The 23,321-nt window shown below is 34.6% G+C and overlaps 3 protein-coding genes, 1 long non-coding RNA gene and 1 other non-coding gene across 6 annotated transcripts; 3 read left to right on the top strand and 2 right to left on the bottom strand.

The window, feature by feature from the left end:
* The first annotated feature begins 2,227 nt into the window (after nt 1-2,227).
* On the top strand, nt 2,228-5,034 carry LOC132274962 (uncharacterized). The gene is made up of 2 exons (XR_009470568.1): nt 2,228-2,612; nt 4,625-5,034. It is a non-coding gene; the product is annotated as an uncharacterized LOC132274962 (long non-coding RNA).
* LOC132275510 (U6 spliceosomal RNA) lies at nt 2,254-2,356 on the top strand. The gene has a single exon (XR_009470650.1). It is a non-coding gene; the product is annotated as a U6 spliceosomal RNA (small nuclear RNA).
* A 1,572-nt stretch (nt 5,035-6,606) lies between the features above and the next one.
* On the bottom strand, nt 6,607-10,968 carry LOC132274961 (heterogeneous nuclear ribonucleoprotein 1). 2 transcript variants are annotated; one of them, XR_009470567.1, is made up of 3 exons: nt 10,534-10,968; nt 7,685-8,976; nt 6,607-7,184 (listed from the first exon to the last, which is right to left on the bottom strand). XR_009470567.1 is itself a non-coding variant. In XM_059776332.1 (2 exons), exons 1-2 carry the CDS (start codon nt 10,753-10,755, stop codon nt 7,804-7,806), a joined length of 1,395 nt encoding a protein of 464 aa, XP_059632315.1. In that variant the 5' UTR covers nt 10,756-10,968; the 3' UTR covers nt 7,436-7,803. The 2 variants fall into 2 exon arrangements, 1 of the variants encoding a protein (XP_059632315.1); XM_059776332.1 differs by lacking the exon at nt 6,607-7,184 and having other exon boundaries at nt 7,436-8,976.
* A 5,003-nt stretch (nt 10,969-15,971) lies between these two features.
* LOC132274959 (uncharacterized) lies at nt 15,972-17,692 on the top strand. Its single transcript, XM_059776330.1, has 3 exons — nt 15,972-16,204; nt 16,333-16,388; nt 16,483-17,692. The coding sequence occupies exons 1-3, from the start codon at nt 16,115-16,117 to the stop codon at nt 17,375-17,377; spliced, it is 1,041 nt and encodes a 346-aa protein (XP_059632313.1). The 5' UTR covers nt 15,972-16,114; the 3' UTR covers nt 17,378-17,692.
* Nucleotides 17,693-18,266: 574 nt separating this feature from the next.
* LOC132274960 (uncharacterized) lies at nt 18,267-22,991 on the bottom strand. Its single transcript, XM_059776331.1, has 2 exons — nt 22,198-22,991; nt 18,267-18,734 (listed from the first exon to the last, which is right to left on the bottom strand). Exons 1-2 carry the CDS (start codon nt 22,425-22,427, stop codon nt 18,677-18,679), a joined length of 288 nt encoding a protein of 95 aa, XP_059632314.1. The 5' UTR covers nt 22,428-22,991; the 3' UTR covers nt 18,267-18,676.
* Nucleotides 22,992-23,321: the final 330 nt, after the last annotated feature.

Raw genomic sequence — 23,321 nt, 5'->3', positions numbered from 1 at the left:
GTGTATTGAATTAAGAAACTTACTTTTTGTTTTGTCATGAAAAGCTATCATTGTTGTAACCTTCTGTAAGCAGATGAAATCTGATTTGTTGTCATTCACTGTACCTCCATTCACTTTGCTTTATGTTCCATGCATTTAGGTGGAATATGCTCAGGAAATTGTCAAAGCTTTGAAGAGGGGGACACATACCAACTTGGTTTTTCGAAATCCTAGTAAGGATTCTCAGTGGGTGCCTTGTAGGGTTTGAGTCGTTTGACAGTGTATTCTAGATTCACTAACCACAATTCTAATGGCATGGTTCATGAAGTGAGGAAGATACGTCAAGATCATATATGTTCAGGACGTATCAAGGTCTAATTTTCCTTGATGGTTATATTATTGGCAGATGGCCCGAATGTGAGCCTATGATCATTATTTTTCACTCTCATAAATCACTTCCATAAAATTCTGCTTGTTTTAATTGTACTCGGTTGCATTACTTTTGGGATTTATTGTAATGTGAAATCATTTGCATTGATCGCTATTTGTTCCGTAATGTGTTTGGTTGCTAAATCTTTTATAAACACGTGAGTTCTTTTACAAACAAAATTATACATGAAGAAGCTACTGTGACACAGTTCTAAGATTTTCATTTTTCTTACCATATATACATGTGCTCACTACATAGTATGTACATTTTTTCGAGAGCCCTTTGATTATTGAGTATTGGCAGACTACTAGTGGATAATGTTAGATTGTTGGTGTAAATTATCAGTCATTAAAGACTACATAATGTGCACATTTTGGTATTTCTGAGTGTAAAATCCTTCACTTTGTGCAAAAGTAATGTCAAAATTTAAGTTTGCCTGCAGGCGTTTACTTGGATTCCCGCATAAACAGGATTGACATTAAATGGTGGCGAACAAATAATATACCGATACTAATCCAATGGTTCTCTCCTCTCCAAATGGAGAGATTGAGGGTTCATGTCATGTTAGAGACATGTGAATATGAGTATGTTTTTGCAGTAACTTCCGAAAAAGACCAAAGAAATAAACTATCTGCATATCCTAGGTTTTGATGCTTTGCCTTTAATAAGTGTGTTCTTAGCATTTATCTTTGGAGAACGCAGTGGGACCATCTGGTGCTAAAATTGGATTCCATTTCTATGCAATGTTGTTTGTGCATTCAGGACAGGAGTTAGAAATTAAGGAAGCTTCAAGCTTTATAATGTTCGTTAATGGCTCTGTGGCAAAGCAGTCAACTGGTAGCTCATTGGTAGTAGATTATTCGATTTATTTCTCTAAGATTAATACAGCATACAAGAACTCCAAAGTGGGTGAGACCCTAATTTAAAAATCCACAAATTTATCAACAAATAAAGACATATCATTTGAATTTAAAGGTTTTCGAATGGGAAGATGTGAGTGGGGGTGTGAGTTTCACCATTGATGTCATATAATGAGACTCATGTTTTTCTCATTTCTCTAATTTCGAATGATGTGTCATTATTTTTCATCAAAATATTTCGTGTTGACTAATAAGATATCAGTAAGTGCCTACTATGTCACAATGATATATTATATTAAAAAAAAAACATGTACATTTGTTACCGATAAATCTATAAAGCATTGTTAATTTACTTGTTAAAAATATAATGATTAAACACGTAATTAGTGATATTTATTTCAAGTTATGAATTTTTCTATGATTGTAATTAGTGATATTTGTTTGTTTATTTATTTTTTTGCATTTATTTATTTTTTTGCGAGAAAAATAAAGATGCTTGTATTGAGCATTCAAGCAAATATAAAAAAATTTTGTCTAACAAAAAGTTAAACTGAAATCTATGTAAACTTATTAAGTTTTTCAAAGAGATAAATAACACTATTGAATACCAATTCATTTAATTAACAGGATTACATTCGAGATTTACTTTAAAATAACGTCAATAATGTCAAAGTTAATAAGGTTGTGAAATGGGTGCATAGTTTCATCACATTGAATTATTGAAAGCTTTTATACAAATATTTATCTATATGTTACTCCGTATAATATAGAAATAGAGACACAAATATGTGGTGATAAATGCTAGTTGCCACTCATCGGAATTGGTAATGAAGAGATGTAAATGTTGAAAGTTTGTGCTTGCAATGACGTGAGCTAAATTGGCTTGGAGTGGCATGATATGACTAGAAAATAGAAATAGTCCCACATCGATTTTATAAACAAAGCCTTTGGACTTAATATATGAGAGTCTTAAAGAACACGAGTGTCCCTTCGGGGACATCCGATAAAATTGGAACGATACAGAGAAGATTAGCATGGCCCCTGCGCAAGGATGACACGCACAAATCGAGAAATGGTCCAAATTTTTTTCTTGACCTTTTTGCCCCCAATCCCGGCAAATGTTTTTACTAAAATACCCTTGATATTTGTTAATTTCCTACCGTACCCCTGTTTCTCTCCACGTTTCAGGCTGTCATATTGGGACACACCGGAAGCTTACGATGGACTGCTCTCTCTATCTACAACTCCTCCAAATTCCCCGTTTGGCTGTGTCTGAATCAGATTCGAATAGCACCCATGTAACGACGTAACCAGTGTGAAGTTTCATCGATTACTCTGGTAAGGTAGGCTCTGTTTGATTCTTTTTCTCTCTCTATTACTGCGTTTTATGTATGTGACTGTGTGTATATATGCTGTGAACTTTGGCTTCTTTTTCTCTCTCTAAATTTAGAAGGGTTAGTTCCTTCTAAATTTCAATCCAAAAGCTTCAATGCTTGTTTTGGCCTCTGTTCTTATCTAGGTTTTTTTCTCTTCTTTTGTGGGTTGCTTTTGCCATTCGTATTTCAATTTTTTGCAATTCTTTTTTTATTTCTCCATTTTCTTTTACCATTCCTCTTTATCTGCGAATGTATGCATTATATATATATATATATATATAGTGTTTGTGTGTGTTTTCCTTTAATTCCCAAATTGACAGTGGTGAACACGTCCCATCCAAATTTAGCTGTTTTGTTGTTGTTGTGTTATTTTGAAGTGGAAAGAGAGTATTGTTTTACAACAGTTTGAAACTTGATGAAGTGACAAGTAGGACAATCTTGTGGCCTCTCTGATTTTTCTTAGTTTATCCCTAATATATATAGGTCTTGTAGCTTTGCTCTTATTTCTATCTTTTTCCTTCTCAAGCTCTATCAGTGTCATCATATTTTATACTTTAATTGCCAATCACCACAAGTTGTTTCCTTGTCTATGAAATTCAATGGCCGATGATTTTTAACTTTGGGAGAGGTGGAGATTGCTCAACTTTGGTGTATTTTTTTTTTTTTTTTAGGGTTGGCGATTTTTTTTTTTTCTAGTTGATACTTACACACACCGTCTCCACTGAGGTTCGAACCCTGACCTCCCTTTGAAAAGTAGGAGCCATGTACCGCTAGATTGGGCTGGCGATTATAATTTATTATGAAAGGGAATAGCTTCCTTGACATGGATGGTTGACTTAGATTCTGGCTCTCGGAAAAGGATTTACTCCAAAGAGACCAAAGGCAATTCAGAAGTACTTTCTGCAGTGCTTGTCCGATATAAATTGTACATTATTGTTTTTCCATTACCAGCACTTGTTATTGCATTTTATCCATTAGAATATAATTTTGGTCTACTGTCAAGCAAATCTTAAAACATTTCTTGTCCCGATGTTATTAGGGTTCATCCTCCCTTTCCATGCCAAGCCCTAGGTCTGCTTAGCATTATTGTTTGATGAAGTATGTGGATTTGTAAAACTTTTATTTGTAGTTTAATGTCTGCAAAATTGCCAATTAACAAGATCAATTGCTATCACCTCGCTGATCACTTGATTGCTCTGGATGGTAGTGCACGGTTAGTTAATGATTGATTGAGAGCTATTATTGTTGTGGCTAGATGTTTATATGAATGATTTTAATTTATTTATATTCTTTTTTTCCTTTTTCATTTTGTGCAGAAATACTAAGTGAAAAGAGAGCATGGATGTGATTTTTTTTTTTTTTTATTTCTGCTGGGGAGGGTTTATTAAAGATAGCTGACTTAAGTGGGTAAACTACCATAACATCATTAACAATTATAAAACAAGAAATAGGAGCTGGTATTGTAGATTCTGATATGCTAATTTGCCCCTTATTATTTGCTATCAGAAGTTTATTTACTCTCCAGACGCTGGAATCCAATAAAACAATGCCAGCATCTTTTGTTGTAAGAGAGATGGTCCAACCAGGAATACAGTACCTAGCTTAAGAACTGAACTGCTTAGAGCGCATCAACATCCAAATAAGATTATTCAACACCATTGTTATACTCTATATATAACACAGTATATCTCGTTCTCTTATTTTCTGAACACTGAAATAGAGTAGTGATGTTTTTTGTTACCCCCCGGTAAGTAAATAGTATTGATGTGTTGGATGGTCTGACATGCGCAATGGGTATAGAACTTTTCAAAATAACACAAAAACATAATTAAGCACGGTTTCAAGAGTTATCCTAAGCCAACACTACCATCATAGAATAGCCTCGAGTTTTTGTTTAAATACTTGATGAATGAACTTGAGGTGAATTTTGTGACGACTGAGCCTGAACTGTTTATGAACAAATCAGCTCATTTTTGCAGCCTTGGCATGGCGGTTGCGTGGGATTTTTTTCAACCAGTTGCTAACAGTTCTACTTTGTGTGGTTCTGTTAAGGCGGTGCACGAGGAGCTCCTTTACCTTTTATTTTCTTTTATTAGATTATAAACATAAACTAAATGAATTTAATTGTTTTCCTTCCTCGTTTAAGTATTTCATAAGTAGCAAGATTACCATTTGATAACAGGAGAAAACATCAAGCAACTCCATCTTAATGCTAGCTGTTAGGCCATTTATCTATTTTAGGTGGTTGTGGGCAGATGCTGAATGTGAGCTATGATCTTTATCTAAAGATCTGCTTATTTTAGCAAGTTGCATTACTTTTTGGATTTATTGTAATTTGAATTCAGTTGTATTGATCTCTGTTTATTTTGTATTGTGTTTGGTTGCTAAATCTGTTACTCGCAAGAGTGCTTTTACAAGCAAATATTATACATGAAGCAGCTGCTGTGACACAGTATTAAAATGTTCTTTTTTCTTGCCATGTGAATATAAAATACATGGTTCTCACATTTTTCGATAGCCTTGGATTATTGAATATTGGCAGACTACTGGTAGATAATGTTAGATTGGTGTCGATTACCAGTTCATTATTACTAATTTGCACACTTTGGTACTTCCCGAGTGTGAAATCTCTCACTTTATGCAAAAATAATTGTCAAATTTTAAGTTTGCCTCCACTGTTTCCCACCTTGGATTCCCATAAACAGGATTGGCATTTACATAGTGGTGAACAAATAATATACAGATTTGCATGAAACATGCTTTCTCCAAATTCTAGATTTTGATACTTTGCCTTCAATAATTGAGTTCTTTTGCCAAAATCTTTGCATCGGGGATTTGACAAGAATTTATCGTGTGAATTTGCATATTATGCAACTGGATTGATGTGTGAATTTGCATATTATGCAACTGGATTGATGTCTCTTAGTGCTCGGAAGTCATAAAGTCGGTAGTCACACGGTACCTGCATGTTTTATCCTACTTATCTTTTTTAAAATTTAGGGATGTTCTATCCAACTTTAATAAAGTGGAAACAATATTAATTATTACAGGCATTAGGAGGCCCCCATTCAAATGTTGGTTGTGTAACTTGTGTTTGAATGAAATTGTTTGTATAATCAACATATATAATTATAAATATTTCAAATAAGTGTTGTGGATAAAATTAGTTCTTTGTGATGAATCGCATGATTCTCCATCTTATCGTTGATGACAGCCTTTTCCCGAAACAATTTACATCTACCATATTGTTTCAAGGATTCTTGTGGAGAAAGCAGTGGGACCCATCTGGTGCTAGAATTGGATTCCATTTCCATGCAACGTTATTAGAAGGGAAGCTTCAAATAATAATGGCTCTGGCAAAGCAGTCAGCTGGTGGTAGATTATTTGATTCATTCTTACTGTTTTAATACTTGAATGCAAACAACTCACAAAAGGTCATACATGACTATGGTAATGAAATAATGCATTTGTAAGCTGTAACAAATTGTAATTAACAATTGATATTTTATTGATACAATTGGTATATGTCACAAAGGTAATGAAATAATCCAGAATTTGCAAGGCTAAATGCTTACACAAGTGCTCCACCAAGAATTGAAACACATACAACAATAATCACTTCCGAGGCAAAAAAAAAAAAAAAAACCCTTGAACTGGCGCACTCAACACATGACCATACGGCCTCTAAATCCAATGGTTTAAGGCACGAGCTTGATGATAAGAATAAATAATGAGCTGGTTTAATAATAGGAGGAAACGCTCCATTTTCTCTATGAAAAGCAATATTCAAACCATAGACACAAAAGGTCCTACGCTCATGCAGATCATAATTTTGAACAGATCCAACTATGGAAATGAAACCAGTCGGAAGGTCAGGAAACTTAAAATTCCTGCAATAACCATGCAACCAGGAAGAGTTGTAATACTACAACAGACCACCATATTCCTCAACATCATGCAATAGCTGGACAAAATATCATATATTCCATTTGACTACCAAGAGAGAGCTAAAGATGAAAAAACATGCAACACTACTACTGATGGTTGTCAAAAGCCTGTAGCATATCCTAATTACTAAAATAAATATGCACAAGTCAATTTTTCCATTCATACCGAGAATGTACTCAATAATTTTAACAAAGTGACAATTTTTTACTACCTCAAACAGACACTTGCTAATCCTCAAAATTCTGAGTCTCCTGCCTAAATTATTAGGGTAATATTGAAACTATAAAGTGAAATTTTTTGTCAAACTGCTCTGGTAGACATACCCCACAGGTTGTTCAGCTGTAAAATATCCACCAGCCCTCCAAAACCTGATTGAAGACTTGCAATATTCCACACATCAAATGCGGTGATCTCGGTGTTTGACAGCATCAGCATGGCCTGGCTTCAGCATGACCAATCTCAGGCTAATGCATTATGCATGTCAACCCAGCCAAGTCCAAATCTCATTCCACGTTAAACACACCCAACAATGGCTCTCATGTTTAGACACGGTGGACACTTCTCCACTTTAGAACTCGAGCATCTCTCCTCCTGTACAACACAAGGGCAAATACAGGGGGAAAATGATTATGCCATTATCAAAGCTCAACTATCACTACGACTATTGCTAACCATACGAATTGATCAACCCAAGACACCTATAACTGCAGTCCTACCAGTAAAGATGCCTGACGATGTCTACGTAACCTACTCTACAGTAACACATGTACTAATCATAAAGTTTCCCTATACCGTCTGTGTCCTAAAAGAAGAAGAAAGGGATTAATGCTAATTCAACATCATTAACAAAATACTCAACAGTATTAAACCACATAAATAAAGTTTGTCATAAGCTACTATAGCTCAAGCACTACCATGACAAAAAGCTCCTGACAAGCTAGCAGACACATTTATAAGCACGCCGAATTAAAAACTACATTTGAAAGAAGAAAGCAGATACTAAAGAAGATGCAACTCTAGTACTCAAAATTACTACTTATTATAGGCTAGTAAAAGAGACACTGCAAACTATGGGATTCAAGCAATCCAACCAGTCCCACCGCATGCATGACATCCTACAAGAGCCACCCCTCTCCCACCAGAATCGCAAAAATCATTGGCCGCAACATCAACAGAAAGTTAAGCTCCAGATGGAGGGAAGTCATCAAAATCACTGCTGTTGAGCCTGCCTGGTCGGAGCACCACCATACCCACCACCATATCCAACTTGCCCACCATGAGGCCCATTTGAATAATTCCCAGAAGCTGCTGAAGGATCAGATCTCCATCCTGGATTTCCATACCCTGAATTCCCACTGGGATCACCATAGCCACCTCCCATATAGCCCCCACCACTCCCTTGTAGCTCTCCCCCACCAGCAGAAGCACTGCTATTTGGGGTACTCCCAGCACGCCCACCGACAGCACCATATGCAGCTGGATTCGCATAGGATCCATCACTTCCACCATACCCACCATAACCATAACCTTGACTCCCATACCCAGCAGCTCCGCCAGGAGATTGACCCGTAGGCGCTGAAATAGGTCCACCACTACCAGGACCACCAGCAGCAGCACCCCAAGGAGCAGCATTCCCGTAGCCCACACTACCATATCCAGAGGGAGTCTGAGTGCTCCACGAACTTCTTGGTGCCCCTGATGGACCACTTCCATAACCAGCATTAGGGGCATTTGGGTTTCCATAGGCTGCACCAGCAGGGCCACCATACCCAGGATTGGCACTACCATAAGCACCATAAGCACCATAACCAATGCCATTACTGGCAGGACCATACCCATATCCAGGTGCACTATAACCAGAAGAACCATAAGGTGGAAACCTCCCACCAGTACTTTGGGACTGCATGTACCTGTTGGAATCCATCCGATTATCATACGTACTTGAATTGCCACCAGAAGCACCATAACCCTGATAACCTCCACTGCCAGTACCTCCTCCTGTACCACCACCCATGGAACGGCCACCCCCACCAGGATTGGCATCTTTAGGAAGAGCCCGCTTCACTTCTACTTGCTTACCATTCAAATCATGGAAGGTCTTGTGGAGAACCCTATCAACTGCATCTTCAGTATCAAAGGAAATAAATCCAAATCCGCGAGGTCGGTTGGTGCTCTGATCATACATCACTACTACATCAGTGACACTACCATAGGCTTCAAAATACTGACGAAACCCATCCTCAGTCAGAGTGGGAGGCAATCCTCCAACAAATATCTTCTTGGTCCTGAAATTTCCACCACCACCTACATTTCTACCAGTATTAGGGTTTCCAGCTTTGGAGGTCTGCTGTTCCTCTCTTGATAAGGCCCTCTTCGCCTCAACCTGAATATCCAAAGCTGATAATGATAATGCAGAATAAATATATACATACAGGGGCAAGCAAAAATAAACCAATCATGCACATCTACCACTTTATGGGGGACGAATCTTGCAAATAGCTAACATAAAACAAAAGTAAGGGATACAGGACATCCAGTCACATTCACATCAATAGATTCACAGAACTATTAGAATAACTTTTAACTTGATCCCCAAAATGTTGAAGAATTTAACTACAAAGATGATGCCTGCAGCCAACACATAGATAATGTGTCGGCCCCTCGGAACATTTGATTTCTTACATAATGTTTAGCAAATATTGTCCAATACGTAAAAAAGTTATGGTGCCAAACATAACAATTTTTTTAAAAGTAATTATGACCTTGTCACACACACACACAGCTCAAAAACAAAGAACAAGAATCACAAAGTTTGACAGACCTTTAGTCCATTCAGTTATCCAGAAGCTCTGACATTATTTCACAATTTAGTGGAAAACCAAACCACACTTTACATCCTCAAGCTGAACAAGTAAATAAACCTGACTATCACCTATTTAAGTGAATCAGTTACTCAGAACTAGAACATACCCAAGGAAAGCCAATAAGAGCATATTATGTAGTTAAAAACTATAGAACAATAAAACGTGGAAAACCAAGGAACCCGTAAACATAAGAAAACAAAATTATAAATGAATTGATAGACTAAACCACAACATATATGACATCAAAACAACAAAAAATTTGACACTAAAAGCGTGAGAACATATTATAAAATACAAAACAAACTGAACCATTTAATAGCCAACAAAGGAAGACCAGAACATCAAAAACCCAAAACCTCTTGACACCAACAAGATCGACAACATAACATGACAGAACAAACAAAGAAAATGACCCATTAAAAACCCAAACTAATATAAAATCAAAACAAATAACAACCTCAGAAACCCAGAAGCATGGGAAAGAATAATTGTAGACAGACAAGTGAACTGAACCACTAATTCCCATGAAAAGTAACATTCCACAGATGAAGTGAACCATTTTCCAATTATTACAACATCAAAACAACCAAAACTCCCAAATTCGGAAAAATGAGTAAACATGATCATAAATAGGCCAATGAACTCACTTATTGACACTCAATAATATTGACACTACAACAACAGAAACCCACAAGTATAAGAACATTATAAACCACAAGCATATGAGTAATATACACACACATATACATATATGTATACGTATAAGCTGAACCATTAATAACCAACAAAGATCAGTAAAACAGCAAAAACCAATAGTTGGGAATGAAGAAACAAGTGAACTCAATAATTTCCAAGAGAAATAACATCCCACAGCTGAAGTGAACCATCTTCCAATTAATACAACATGAAAATAACCAAAACCCCAAAATTCAGAAGAATGAGAATACATACATATATATATGTATACGTATGAGCTGAACCATTAATAACCAACAAAGATCAGCAAAATAGCAAAAACCCATAAATGAGAATGAAGAAACAAATCATCTAATACCAGAATTGAGGTAGAATCTTACCGTTCTTCCATCGATAACGTGCTTGTCCTGAAGAACCCTATCAAGGATCGAAGGATCTGTGAAGACCACGAACCCAAACCCTCTCGGCTTTCCGCTGAGCTTATCTCTCATCACCACAGTCTGAAAAACCTCACCATAGTTCCCAAAATAGTCCTTTAACACATCCTCTGTTGTCTCCCAAGAGATACCTCCGATAAAAAGCTTCCCTTGATCTGAATCCATCACTCTCTCTCTCTCTCTCTCTCTATATATATATATATGTATGAGTGTCTTCTCTTTCTCTGTCTAGAAATCCTCTCTCTATGTGAAGGTGAGCGAGAGAGATTGGGAATTTTGCGAGGGAGATGTGGGCTACTGTGTGTGAGGGTTTGTGGCGAAGACGCCGACTGGGATTGTGAAGAGAGAGAGAGAGAGAGAAAGAGATGATTGGTCAACTTAAAGTGTATGGAGTAGGGGAAGTAGAGAGTATTCCGAATGGACGGATTAGATTTGTTGTATTGGACGATTGACATTTCTCGGGTTCGAGGGTAGTTGTCGACGGCTGTGATTTGATGTGGGATTTCTATTTCTTGCTTCATTCATTTGCTAATTATAGGTCATGAAATCTACCATGTACTTGTCGTATACACAAATCCTGCAGTGTTTCAATTATCTGATTCTATCTTAATTTTCTTTTCTTTTTTAAATATCAAAATAGGATTTTGATTATTATACTTAATCTAATAATATAAATTTGTATTTCAAGTTCGAAAAGAAAAAGAAAGAAAAAAAAAAGTGTGCTCAAAAAAGCTAGCTCAACTAATAAATTTTTTGAAAGTACTCTTCTTAAATTTTTGGTTCAAAACTCACTAAACAATAAAACATGATCCCAACATACTTTATGGATAACGAATCTTGTCAAGAATTATTTTTTTTTGTCTAATAGTTTCTCCAATATCTCCAAACTTATATCTAACGATAAAAAACACATCATCATCTTATTTGGATTAAGTTAGTTACAAAAATGATGGCATGGGAAACTAAATTTATGAAATGTAAAGTTAGTAATGTCATAGGTAATGATAATATAGCAATAAAGATGACTCTAAAGAATTGACTCAAGTGATTAAGAAGTTGGTTTTGGTGTCTCTTAAAGTATAAGTAAAATGTTCGAATTCTTTTGACAAGGATGATGAGAATTCAAATCCCAAATTGTGAGCAATTTTGTTCATTTGGATTTTTATTTTTTTTTTAAAAACCTTAACAAGAAATGAAAAAACTCACACACTCACTCTTAACAAAATCAAACTCTCTATCTTAACACCATTAAACTATCATATTTGATATAGACATTACACATATCATCTATCTTATACATTTTGAAAACTTAAACAATACATACAAAGATAAATAAAGGAACACATTTGTCATTTTATTTTATCAAATATAGTTATTAAACCATCATATTTGGTGGTAGAAATTACAAATATCTATCTTATACATTATGAAAACTTAAACAATACATAAATAGGGAAACAGAGAAATACATTTGTTATTTTATTTTATCAAATGTAGTTTGGAGTGTAAGATGCTTGTTTAGAAATACGAAACAATAAACAATAAGTGTCTAATCAAGTCTAGTTGAGTTGTGATACTTAGGGTCAATATTTTGATTAAAATGTTAGGCCTAAAATAACTTAGTCGTTAAATTCACGGTTCCTCGTATCAATTAATTCATAATACAAGGATCTGATGTCATTACACATCTCCATAAATGGACTGATTTACACCCATATTCATTCGAATTGGTTACACTGTAAAAATACCGTAAATACAAATCATACATTAAATGTTAGATGAATAAATTTATTTGAGTGTATTTAATTAGAGATGGTACTTAAGTTCAACAAGGGCTAAATATCATTTTTCACTCTTATTTCATCCGCCCAAATTCAAAAGCTATGTACATATTAGTGTTTCAAACACAATAATTATTAATTATCAAGAACAAAATGCAAAAAAGAAAAAGAAAGAGAAAAGAAAGAAAAAAGGAAAAAAGTTAGCTTTGTTGATAATATGGGCGGTGGGCCTATATGGAGTGATGATTAGTTTCATCATTCTTGGTGATTCAGCAATGTCAGTGTTTATCGTGACCGAAAAAATGTTAGCATGGGCATGGATGCTAAAAATTGTTTATGGACATTCTTCTTTTTTTTTTTTTTGACATGCATTTTATTTGTGTTATTTTTATTTTTGAGTTGTTATAGTGTCAATTTTGGCAATAAAATATGTTTAGTGCGATTTTATTTTTATTTTACATAATGCTAAAATACTTCATGAACAGCGGCCCAAAATCAAAACATTAAAAATATATTTTTTCTTATTTCGACAACTGTTTATGGCCCAAAACTATAACAGTGCATGTTTCTACTTCTGCTATTTCCACAACAAAACATCGTTCCTAAACGTGTTTCTAATTTTTTTTCAAAACACTCCACGCTATTTTTATTTTAACCAAAACAAAATACCTAAAATAAAAAGCATGTTGAACTGACAATCATGTAAAATTAGATAACACTAGGCCATTCAGTCACTATAAAACGTCCCAAACACGTCCTAATTGGTAAACTGATCATGTATTCCAATCCATGAAGTAGATATTGGAATAGAATATTGTACTTTGCATAGTATCTTGACTCATCATTTGGTATTTATTTAGTGGTAACCTTGCAAGTTGTATCTGCAATGAAAAGGTTCTTAAAATTCTCATTAAGTCAATTCCATACGCCAAAAAGTTATATACATATATATATATATATTTTAAATAGTTCACAAGTCCTATCGAATTATTTTATGTAAGTAATGTGTGATATCATGGTAACGTTATTAAATATGAATGGTGATTTTTTCAATGAAATTTCATTTATTTACATCATCATAATATATATATATATATATATATATTGAACACTAAATGCATTTGGAATGGATATGGAAACCTTGACAATAAATGAAGATGGATTCTATTGCCAAAATAACATTGATTATTTATTAAAAAAAGGGGTTATATAAAAATATATAAATTGCTTTTTGTTCTTAATTGCTTCGGTAATAATCCAATATCCATACTGCTTTTGCTTCGGTAATAATCCAATATCCATTCTGTTTTGGCAATAGAAATGCCTTTAATGAAAGTGAGTCAGCACCTGTAAATAAATGCGAGGCTATATTCGCAATCTACATTTTCCAATAAATAATAATAATTTTTTAAATAACACAACTGTCCTTTCAAATTTTCTTTCCTTATCTCTAATATTTAATATTTTAGACTCTTTTAACCAAAAAAAAAAAAATTGAATAAAAAAATATATATGTTGAATAAATTATCTCTTTTGAACCGACTAAAAAAATGAAAAGTAATTATTACAAATTATCTCTTTTGACATAAAAACCCACAATATATATATATATATATATATATATATATTGAAGAAATCATCTCTTTTGTCAAGATTCCCAAAAATAAAAAATAAAAAAAATAAAAAAAAACGAAGAAGTAAAAAGAACATTATTTTTATTGAATAAATTATTTCTTTTGAAAAGACCCATACAAAAATTACCAAAAAATAATAATAATAAAGAAAGTAAAGAAGGAAAAAAAAAAAAGTTAAATTTGTATAGAAGGTAGTTATGACATTATAAATTAAGGAATGGTACATTAATGAATTCAAAGAATTTCTTGTCATTTCTTTTAAAAGAAAAAATAAAATGATAAATGGAGTGCAATTGGAAAAAAGTAGAATTGCGAATATTGCCTCCCTTTGCTTAATCACATAAAATAATCTTCCATTTTTTTTTACCTACAATCTAAATCCAAACTCTTTTCCATCAATGATTTCAAAACGAAAAGAAAAAATGAAGTGTGGAAAATAAAAGGAAAATTGGAAAAAATCATAATACAATGAAGGTGCCATTATCTTTTAAAATTGTTTCCCTGATAAGAAAACAAAAGTATAAAATTAGCAAAGACGGCTAGATTTCTTCTTAACAACATTCCATTATTACACATATATTTATTTGTTTGTTTGAATATACCAATTTCGGGAATCTGGTCCAATACAATTTTCAAAATTCTCACATACTATCCTACTTTTTTAAAATATATATATATATATATATATATATATATATATATATATATATATTGAAACTCATCATCTGATGAACATGCACTTTGGGACTCGGCAGTGGGCACACCCCTTTTCTTTCCTTTTTATTTTTTATTTTTTTATTTTTTTTTATTTTTATCTATCGGTTTTATATTTATTATTATTTTTTCTTTTGTTTGCACTTATCGATTTCATTTGCATGAGTTCCCAAACTGTAAATCGTTATCATTGTGTGCTACAATTAAAACTTGGAGTTTAATCTAGTTTGTGTGGTTGTGCTACAATTAAAATTTGAAGTTTGATCCAGTTTGTGTGGTTAAAGACAAAACCCACCCAAGTCACATGAGGTGAGAGCTGATGTTGAATCTTGCCTGTCTTAAAAGACATATAATGAATTCTACCCGTCTCTGATTATGTTAGATTCGATGAAATTTCGGAAATTACTATTCAGATTTTCTATCATTATTTATTCTGAATCTAGCTTGTCAAAACAACTATCCCCAACTTTAGAAAATTATATCAGAACAAAGTTGCATCCAAGTGATGAAAATAGGAATATTAGAATGGAATCCTAAGGGAGAGTTGAGGTTATGAATTTTATTTCTTCAACTGAAGATATGAAAAAATAAAAGAATTTAGCTTCCATTTCATAGAGGCAACATCCCACCAGTCACTGCTAATTTACTTAGGATTCTATGATGGCGGTATTTCTTATATTTTGTACAATATAAGATCGAAGAGTTCAAATCTCACTAAGAATAGAAATGAAAGTGCAAGTAAAAATATTATTTCTATTGTACACCGGAGAGAGAGACGGAGCTGTGATGGGCTGGGGGTGGCGGGTATTCTATTGTTCCCCCTCGCATATGTTTTTTGGATCTCACAATAATCAAGGACTGTGATTCAAATTGTGACATAATACTTAATTGTTATTATGCACAAAATCTCAATTCAACGTTACTTTATCAAGCACTGTGATTCAAATTGTGACACATTACTTAATTGTTGTTAAGCACAGAATCCAATTCAACGTTGCTTTAACATTAATCTTCAATTTGACTTAATCAACGTCTGGAAAAGAACACAAACAAAAAGGTGGAAGAATTTTCTTTAAAAAAATCTGGTGTACGGTACTCACAAGGTATGTGTGATTAATTAAATAAAGACTAGTGAAGCCGCCATATTTCATCAATTCAGACTGGAAAAAGAAACGGGTTTTGTCCTTTGTCTTTATAAAGGAAGTGGTGTGCCCGACTCACCTCATCCATCATCATTCCTACTACCCCCAACGTTCCTATTTTCAAACCCCCTTGGAGCCCAATTCATTCAAATCTCTGTCTCTATCTCTAACATTGTCACCATAAAGACCCTTTAAACAAACAATATATCGTCCCCGACAGACCACTTCTCTGTAAATCCACCAGAGAATTCTCATGGGCTGCTTTCTTGCCTGTTTCGGTTACTCCAAGAAGCGAAAGAAGCCCCGAAAACCCTCCAGCAAGATTTTATCCGGAGGAGATCAAGTGAGCCCGTCTTCAATCTTTCCTCAATCACATTAATTTATCTTCTACTTCTGTTCCATAACTTCAATGTAAGTTCTTCTATATAGTTTCCATATATAAACAACATTTGGTACTTCTGTTTGTTGCAGAGACATGGAAGCTATCTACCACTAGACTCTGTGGTCGCTACAAAACCCGAGTTCAAGTCAGTTCTAGAATTGCAGGTTCTTGGTTTTCTTCGATTTTATTTTTTTTGAAATATGTTAGATAATTTATAGTCCTTTTATTTGTGTTTGCAGTAACAAGGGTAAGGAGGGATCGAGTTTAAGAATTAGAAAGAAAGTTAGCTTTAATTTGAATGTCAAATCCTATGAGCCAATACCAAATGATGAAACAAGCTATTTTTGGGATGAGGAAGAAGAGTGTGAGAAGAATGGAGGAGAAACAGCAACGGAGAGTGCACCCCTTTTTCTCTCGAAAAGGGATTCCATGGGGTCAAAAATGGGATCTTACCCTTTGAATTATCGGTACGTTAATTGCAGAGATAGCTATGAAGAAGAGGACAACATAGAACTCGAGGAAGATGATCTGGATGAAGATGAGGATGAAGATGAGGGCAGTGGTGGCAGCGATTATGGTGATGACCGAGAAACAATACAAGAATTTTCCACGCAATTCTGCTCTTTATCTATGGAATCACAGAAAATGGTTACTTCTACTCAATTGGCTGATGATAAAGCCGCTTCGTTGGATCAAGGGCTGAAGAAAGTCGAAAGAAATCGAATTGCTCGAGATAGGAGTCAATATGTGCACTCTGTGCTGAATCCAGTTGAAAATCTGAGTCAGTGGAAAGCTGTTAAAGCTAGAACAACACTACCATTAAAGCACCAGAGCAAGGAGAACCTAACATTAGAGCAACAACAACAGCTACCCACAATTTTGAAGCCAATTGTCAATTCATCGTCACCTTTCAATTATAAACCAGACTTTAGTCAGTCCAAGCCTCTAGTGCAAGGCATTGCAGTTGATGCCAGCCTCTCAAACTGGTTGGTTTCATCTGGAACAGGATCAATCACCAATACTTGCAGCGTTCCGGTTGTGGCTGTGTCATCAAAGAAAAACATGTTGGAAGATCAAGTTCATCAAAGTAAAGAAAGATACAATTTCCCTCAATTGTCAAAGTTGCTGGGCTGATGAGTTAGGGGATTATGCATTCTCGTGGGAGTTGCTGCAATCATACAGAACAGGTGAAAGATTCAAGAATTGCTCATCTGATATGCAAAATACAGCCAAGCACAGACTCTTTGTGATAATAAGGTCGAAAACTGAATTTGAAGAGATGTTTCGCTGAAGCTAGCTCTTATTTTTCCTGCAACGCGTGAAATAATAGTATTTGATAGTGGTGTTGTTTGGTGTGTGCAGCTCTAAGATTCTTTTGATTCTACTGACTGTTTTGCAAATGGTGAAGTTTTCATGGTGGCAATAATATTTGATTGGTCTTCTTTTTGTAATTCATACTAGATGGAAATATTAGAATTCTTTCTTTCCTATTCTTTTCCTTTTTGGGGTTTAAGGGAATGTCTATCACAACCAGGGATAGTCCTCCCCAAACCAAATATACCACCCCCAACCCAAGTCTCACTAGCAAGAGAATGACTATGCTAACTACCACCTTCAAAAGTAACTGATCTCGTATGTCAAAATTTCATTCTAATTCTGATTCATCGGGAATGAAAGATCAGAGTGGCTCTCCAAAACCATGGCTTGATTATCACAGAAACACTTTTAGATGTAGAAGAAGACAAGAGGTTCCACTAGCCAATAACTCCCAAAAACCTAAACAACATATTCACAACTAAGGAGGTGGGACTCGGCTTGTCTTCATTCTCATTCTTTAGAAAATGACAAGAAGATGAGAGCGGCTGTCCAAAATTATGGCTTAGTTGTGTGACAAGCATTTTAAGAGAAGTGTCTCGTTAAATCTAAATAATCTAGACAAAGGCAATAATGACAAATGGTCCTGCTGACCTTTTCTTATGATTCAGGCCCTAAGAAATGGTAATCCCTTGCAACAAAAAACAAGTGACAGAATATAAAGTACTTATCTCTTCATATAAATGATGGCCATGGTGGAATAAATATCAAATGACATATCGATATATCTGAAAAAAGATTGCTTATACTGAATATTATTACATACCATGGAAGTAAAGTTTTCTTTCTTCACACCATTGTTGACAATCGATGCCATTTCGCTCAGGTCATCAGACAAACTTAATCTCATAAAGAGATGGTGCTAACTTCCACTTTGATAATTGATGCCGCAACATGAGATTACTGTTCCAGTTAGTGAGACCTTTGGTCCATCCTTAATGCAGCAAGTTGGAAATGTAGCCACCTTTTGGGCTGAATCATTAACATTGGAATTGGAGGAGATGAACACTTCAATAGATTCAGCAGATATTTTCTAATAAATTGGCGTGTGAATGGAATCTACATTATGGTACAGATGCAAGAATCTGAATCCTCATCATCAGAGTCACTCGCATCACTGCAGGAACAAACAGGAAATTGTAGGCGAGGTTAGGCATGACAAGATAATAAGTCAATTATTTCTATTCATTACCCTGGTAGATCATGTGATTAATTCAAAAATTATTCCCAAAAGGGAAAAATTTTCATTTATGACTTCTTCACACTTAAATGCGGCTTACAATAGGATGTAAAAAACATGTAATTTCATTTAATCTTGAAGAGCAGTGAAACAATTAGACGAATTTGAGAAGATCACTTCATCTTTTGTTTGAGGTACTATATACGGTTTAAGTGATCAAGAACCAAGGATTTTTTCTAAATGGGACTTGACAGCTTCTTTTATTCTTTTTTTTTTTTCCCTAGTAACAGCTCATTTTATAATAACTAGTTAAATATGAAGGCATATCAGAAAGCTTCCAAATTTTCTTGCTAAGGCCAAAGGACTTTTAAGTACTAGGTTCCAGTACACACAACAAAATATTAGGATGATATCAAGAGTCTCTATTTTCCAGCCTTCCATAACATAATGCCATATAAATACGAACATATATTTAAAAGGAAAATTCCAAAAAATTTCATATGCAGTTGTTGCTTTCTCATATAACTCTTCTGCAGTGTCTAGCTAGAAAATTAACCAGTTCAGTGTTCTCGTATCATTCATATTGGTTCTTTAAGATGCAAAATTTCACCAAGATTATCTCAACTTGCTTCCTTCAGGACATTTTCAATACAATATAGAAAAATGAAAAATTAAAGAAAAATTAAGAAAGAAAGAGTAAAATCCCTAATGTTGTGACCCATGTTTTTACATATAGTGTGTATCATTTACAGACTCTGATAATCCTGTCGTCCATAAAGATATAAGATAAGTTCATAACCTAAAGATAAATGTCCAGGACTCAGTGAATTTGATATAGAAGCAAGATACTATAGCTGGTCACCATCCGATCCTTTGTGGCCAATTACTTCGTTTGACAGATAATCGTGCTATAACTTTCAATTTACCATTGTAGTAATACCCAATTATATTAACGAGACCATTAATCAACACTCAACAGGGAGAAGTGACATTCTCATACCAAAGTATGCATATTACATGATGAAATATCTGAAATGTTGAGCCTTAGGCAGTATGTTAATTATTTTTTTGAAAATAAGCGAAGTATGGCAACATTATAAAATTGATCGTGAGATAAGTAAACCTTGCTTCAATAATGTTGGACAAATTCACTCCAAAAGAATTATTCACTTGGGAATTCAAAGGAATGTAGGACTTCACTATTTTGTCAGCCAGACAAGGCTTTTACAGAGACAATCACTCTTCTTTTACGTTCTGCATGGCTAACAAATAAAAGGGAAACAGTCATAACAACACCAAAGACTTGAGCAATTCCAAACTCGAGTTTCACAGATCAGCATTTGAGATTTTCAATGACTGGCAAGCTCAGTTCACTGAATGCAGAAGAAACAAGTATACTTACAGGAAGATTTTATGAATGTTGGATTCTCAAAGAACAGGTATGGATGCTAAGACCACATTGGTATATTTCTGCTGCATCAATGTAATCAGAGACAAAAATTATGTTATAGAAAATTCACATCACCTAACCTAAAAGGGTGAAGCAACCGATGCCAGAACTAAAACAACCTAGCATGTCACTGACACCATCATTACTATAAAACAAAATGTCACTGGCACCATCATTTAATGCAAAGGAGACAAGGATGGGAGCTGATCAGTGCTTGGTGCAGCTTTGCCAATGCCTCAAATAGCCAACCTATGATTTGTCACACATATGAGATATTGTTTGGTTGAAGGCCACTTCACAAACCTCATTCTTCAGACACAAAACAAAATGTCGTCTTGCACTTCAACTAAACTTTGACAAATTTTTTAATATCCAAGCTAAACTCTAAGCCTCCAGTAGTTGATTTAAACCAAATTATCATTCCCAATTAAATGCACTTCCATGAAAAAGCTAAGGATGTTCCTCCTTAGGATGAAAGCCATGGCAAACACGACCATCAAGATGCCACTGTTTGGGTCAAAAATAGTCTCAAATCTGGTCCATGAGTTCCCAAGAAACCACGCCAATGGCCTGTGAAGGTTGTATTCATAACAAAAGCAGCATCTTCAGATTGTCCTAATTCTCTCTTTGATCAGCAGGAACACTTTTCGTTCCAGTTCATTATCAAGAGTTGCAAAAGAACCAAGTATCCTTGCTAGCAATATATTATTATCTAGCACTAAGGCATGGGATGACATTCATGACCACTGGGATAGTCAAGATGGTTTGAACTTGTCTCCATGGAAATTTATATTCCTAACATTTGCTCCTTCCATCTTGAGAGAGGTTTGAAAAATTAATCCCTTCAAAAATAAAAATAAAAAACTTCAATTTCCCATTTCTAGATTCAACAGCTAATCCCAAAGCTAACAGATGTAGCAAGGCCAAGGAGATCAAAGTGACAGTGATGCAAAATATTCCAGTTTGTTGAATCCTTCTTAGTGAGGTGAATTCATTTTATCATTTTTTTGACAAGCACAATAATCTCCTTAAATCATCGTGCATAGGGCTAATGATCTCGAGTGTTGCAGCAATGGCCCAGAGTTGACTGTGTCTCATACCTATTGATCCATACCTTTTCTTAAATTTATTAATCTATTTATTTGTTATTTTTAAAGCCCACTGAAAGAGGAACGGGAACCTCCTAACAGCAGCAGCCATCCTCTGAAAATAACTTCTTCCTTGAAAAGGCCATAGGTCATCTAAAAAATAATATAGAATTACAAAAGAAAATGCAAAAAATTACAGTAACCAAGTAATACCTACCTTATATGATCCAACTACTATGCTACTTTAATACTACATATACTCCTAATAAAATACATAGTATTATCCCAATATATGAAGATTCTACTATTAATACACAACAGTCACACTTGGCTGGGATCAAAAATAGCTCAAACAATCTCCAACAATAATTCAGCGTTGGAAAAATTGAATCATTAGGGCGAGGAGCACAATGAACATGTTCTGATACAGAGAAACAATCAAAATTTTGATGTGATCCGAAAGGGTTAATTTCTCCAAAGGTACTACCATAAATTATTACACCTTTTTACAATCACCATCACTAATGATGGATATGGGAAGCATCAGATGAACAACAATTTTGCCACAAAAGCCTTTTACATTGATTTTAACTAAAGATTTATTGCTTTCAGAATTATTAGTCCACCCATTAGTTCTTTGCATTCCAGCCTAAAATGAACCTATTTGTTATTATCTAAAATGGATTATTCACTGAAATCCTAATACCTCATACATTCAATAGAGATAAATACAGTAAAATTAGTTATGAAATCAAGAATTCAAAGCCAAAACAACTTGACCAGTTTATAAAATTTCAAAAGCAGAACTTTAAATTGAATTTTTTTTCCCCCAAAAAGAGCACAATTATAAATTGTATATTACCTTGGTTGGAATTCCAGTACCTCTGTCAGTTTATTCCCATTCTTATCATTCCACTGCACTTTCCTCCGTGGTTTCTCTGACTTTCTCGAAATCCCACCTCCCCGATGAGGTAGCAATGATTTTGAATCATCATCCCCTTCTCTATCCCCATCAAATACAACATTTTGCGACTTTAGACAGCTCACAAGCTTATTTTTATCACTCTTGTTGTCTGTACCATTTATATCCATCTATGACTAAACTACAATAATTATCGAAGCTTAATATATCAAACCAATTCCTGATAAGAAAATTGATTCAAAAGTAACATATCCTAGATTTATATTCGTTTTTAATCCCATATCGATCCAATTACGAAAATTAAATATAAAGAAACCCTAGCCCCTAAAATTTCAAACTTGCGTGTAAATAAAATGGCCCAATTAACAAAGAAAGTCAACGCCCATTCGAACACGTTCAAGCATTGAATCACAGTTTTTGGACCAACAGAGAATCAAGAAAAACAAAAATTAAACATTGAACATCACCCAAAAGCATGAAATTCATCAAAATTTGGGTGATCATTGTCTCAAACTAAGCAAAAATATCATAGAAAATACAATATGTGTATATAGATATTACATAAGAAAAACAAGAAGAACCCGAACAAGAAAGTGTTTGGACTGCATCCGAAGCTCGAGAAATTATAAACCCTGGAATTGGTGAGACCGAAGGGAGAAAACAGGATCAATCAAATCGGAAAGAGTAGTGAAAGTGTTGTCACATTGATATATCTATCTATGTATGTTATATGTATATGTGTATGTATATGTGTATGTGTAAATGTAGTAGTTATGGAAGGGGGGAACGTGGGTCCAAGTAAAATAAATTGAGATCCTACGGCTTGGATCTTGCGGGAGATAATTCCTCCGTTTGGGTAAGTTAGTTAATTTCGTTAGCTTAAATAGTTTAATGGCCTATTTTTATTTTTTATTTTTTTGGAAGGAATGATAAATAGAATTGTTGAAACTTCTCTTGTTTGGTGGAAGGAAGGAAGGAAAGAGAGGGAGGAAAGGAGGAAGAATACTCCTAACCCATGTTATTTTATTGGTCCAAAATTGGACGGTAGAGATGAGGGAAAGAAA

This window comes from Cornus florida, unplaced genomic scaffold (genome assembly GCF_030987335.1).
Source record: "Cornus florida cultivar Cherokee Brave unplaced genomic scaffold, ASM3098733v1 CherokeeBrave_3.0.0_Hap2_Chr09, whole genome shotgun sequence".
Taxonomy (NCBI): Eukaryota; Viridiplantae; Streptophyta; class Magnoliopsida; order Cornales; family Cornaceae; genus Cornus; species Cornus florida.
The sequence above is the reverse complement of the archived record's forward strand: the minus strand, read 5'-3'. Positions and strand labels throughout refer to the sequence as shown.